Here is a 2,694-nt window from a genome sequence, read left to right as displayed (position 1 = left end):
TATTCTCTTTTACTATTTAGAAATGGCAGTAAAGTAATTTCGCGAATAATCCGACCCTTGCCACTATACATATTCTTCTTCCCCAAACTGCCCTTACCGTCGCGCTGCCCACGTGGCGCATCTGAGGGCATTATCGTAACTTCGTACATCCATATCAATTTCTTCCTCCTGTAAATAAAATTAATTGTGCGATCAGCCCGCATTTATTATCGAACGCATGTATTCGCCATTCCATTATGTTTCCGACTGTATATACATATACATATAAATATATATATATATATGTATGTCGATGTTTCTTTGTTTTTTATAGAGAGAGAGAGAGAGAACAGTGAGGAGAGAGAGAGGGGGGTCTGAAGTCTGGAAGGGGGTCTCTGATAGAAGTCAAGAAATAATGGCGACGGGATGGATGAAATCATTGCAGTGCAAGTCAAGAGCATTCGACGACGTCGTATCCGCCGCCGCCGGAGGAGGAGGAGGACGCCGCCACGGCCGCCGCGCGCTGTCGAACTCCGGTAGCTGTAAGAACAGCGACATTGTCGAATCGACCAAACCTAAGAAACAGAAAACGCCCAATACGGCGCCATTTCGCCGGACCGAATCCGGGCCGGCGGTCTGGACCGGATCCGGACCGTTCTCGCCGGCGCTGGCGGAGCTGCCGCGCGGCCACCCGTCGCGGAATGTGGTGGAGATTATTTTCCACACTAGCTGGGGAGAGAAGAGCTTTTCCGGCGACGTCGAGATGGTGTTTAAGGTCCAGAACCTGAACCGGACCGTCGCCCGGTTCGAGGAGTACCGGGAAATGGTAAAATCGAGGGCGACCGCCGCCGCCGACGCTAGCGGCGGAGGCGGCGGCGAGGACCAGGCGCGGTGCGTCGCCGACGGCAACGAGGTCATGAGGTTCTACTGCCTTGGCGCGACGGCGTCCGGCGGCGCGTACGAGGCCGGCTGCAGCGCGTGGGCGGTTTACGGCGGGAAAGGCGCGGTTTTGTGTACGTATTCTGGCAGCGGTTCGGCTCACGAGAAAGCCGGCGGCGGGAGCGGTCGGCGGGCCATGCTTGTCTGCCGGGTCATCGCCGGTCGGGTCTGCAAGCAACTCGGGTTCAACTCGGTGTTGGATCGCCGGGTCGGGTCGTGTGACTCAGTGAGTAAAGACAACGGCGAGTTGCTGGTGTTTGATACACGCGCCTTATTACCATGCTTCCTTATCATCTACAACAATAACAGCAACAAATTGTAAAAAATTTAAATATTTAAAAAAAAAAAAAAAAGCTTTTTGTACAATTTAATTACGTATCTAATTTTGTGTGTCATTCTTAATTGCTGATAGCCATTTAATTTTTTGTAATTATAAATATATATATATTATATAATACATATTGTCTATTCGATCAAATTAATTAACCATACTCAAATTAGTCAATATTGTTCAATAACTATCTTATACTCTTTTCGATATTTTAATTATTGTGTGGAAACTTATGTACTTTAGTAGCTGCATTTTGAAAAAAAAAAAAAGTGAAAATAATTATATGTAATTGATGCATTAGGTATATATATTTAATTATTAATAATTGACTTTAATGTAAAGCAACAAATTACTCAACTATGTGACGGTAAAATCTTGTATAGTGTAATTTGTCTTGTCGAATTTTTTATTATTATTTTTCTAAGTTTTTCTTTATTGTAAGTACCCATAAAGTAGTTCGATCAATCGAGCAGTGAAATTTAGATTATTAAAAAAGAAAAAATATATATATATATATATAAGGTAAGGTAAGGTTATTGTCATGAAATAGACATATCTTCTTACACTAACATGTGATTTTGGTAATGGTACAAAGAGTATAGATTTGGCCACATTTCATCATCAACATCAACCCTCCAATCTAATAATATTTCATTTGTTCTTTATGTACATCCAATTCTTTCTACTATTGGATTTCTCTTTTTCTCTTTTGATTGAGAGGTTTTATTTCGATTTTGATTATTCATTAATTATAACAATATATATTTATATCATATCATACAATTATTAAAATTCAAATTTCTAATTATTCAAAATACAAACTCAAAATCCAAACACACATTGTTCAAATCATGTGTCACAATACTTAATACTTGATTCATCATGTTTAATATGTGATTTGTCATGTTTATATATATATATATATATATATATATACTTTTAGTTCAATACTTTTTATAGCTCTAAACAACAAAATTATGAGTTAAATTCATATAATTGAACTCCAAGATATCAATTATAACTTACTATAATTCGTAAGTGTTGAAAGTACAAATTTAAAAAATGCTAAACTTATAATTGTTATTCAACAAATTCAATTTCGATTGGCATATATTTTCATATTGTAAATTTCAATTTAACGATAATGACAAAATGATTGTACAATCAAATTTGACGGACGCAAATATATATATATATATATTATATAATGTCAATTTTATAAAGCCATGCATGATCATATATATCCTAACTTAACAAGTTGGATGTTGATTTTGATATAATATATAGTTGGTATATATATTTACATATGTCATTAGGACAACTTAAACTAAACTAATTAATTCTGACAAGATTAGGACCAGATAATGACCATACAACTGAACAAGTGTTTGGTAGTCATAACCCCTAAAGAAAAAACAATATAATTGTGTTTACTCAGGTTTTTG

At 37.4% G+C, this 2,694-nt stretch overlaps 1 protein-coding gene across 1 annotated transcript; it reads left to right on the top strand.

The window, feature by feature from the left end:
• The first annotated feature begins 261 nt into the window (after positions 1-261).
• LOC127243481 (uncharacterized) lies at positions 262-1,305 on the top strand. Its single transcript, XM_051263522.1, has one exon. The coding sequence runs from the start codon at positions 395-397 to the stop codon at positions 1,238-1,240; it is 846 nt and encodes a 281-aa protein (XP_051119479.1). The 5' UTR covers positions 262-394; the 3' UTR covers positions 1,241-1,305.
• Positions 1,306-2,694: the final 1,389 nt, after the last annotated feature.

This window comes from Andrographis paniculata, unplaced genomic scaffold, assembly GCF_009805555.1.
Source record: "Andrographis paniculata isolate CXL003 unplaced genomic scaffold, ASM980555v1 Contig95END, whole genome shotgun sequence".
NCBI classification, from domain to species: Eukaryota; Viridiplantae; Streptophyta; class Magnoliopsida; order Lamiales; family Acanthaceae; genus Andrographis; species Andrographis paniculata.
This window is presented reverse-complemented; position numbering and strand designations above follow the sequence as displayed.

Bases quoted from the DNA above. Each gene is read 5' to 3' on its own strand.
- LOC127243481 (XM_051263522.1), top strand. From the start codon at position 395: ATGGCGACGGGATGGATGAAATCATTGCAGTGCAAGTCAAGAGCATTC.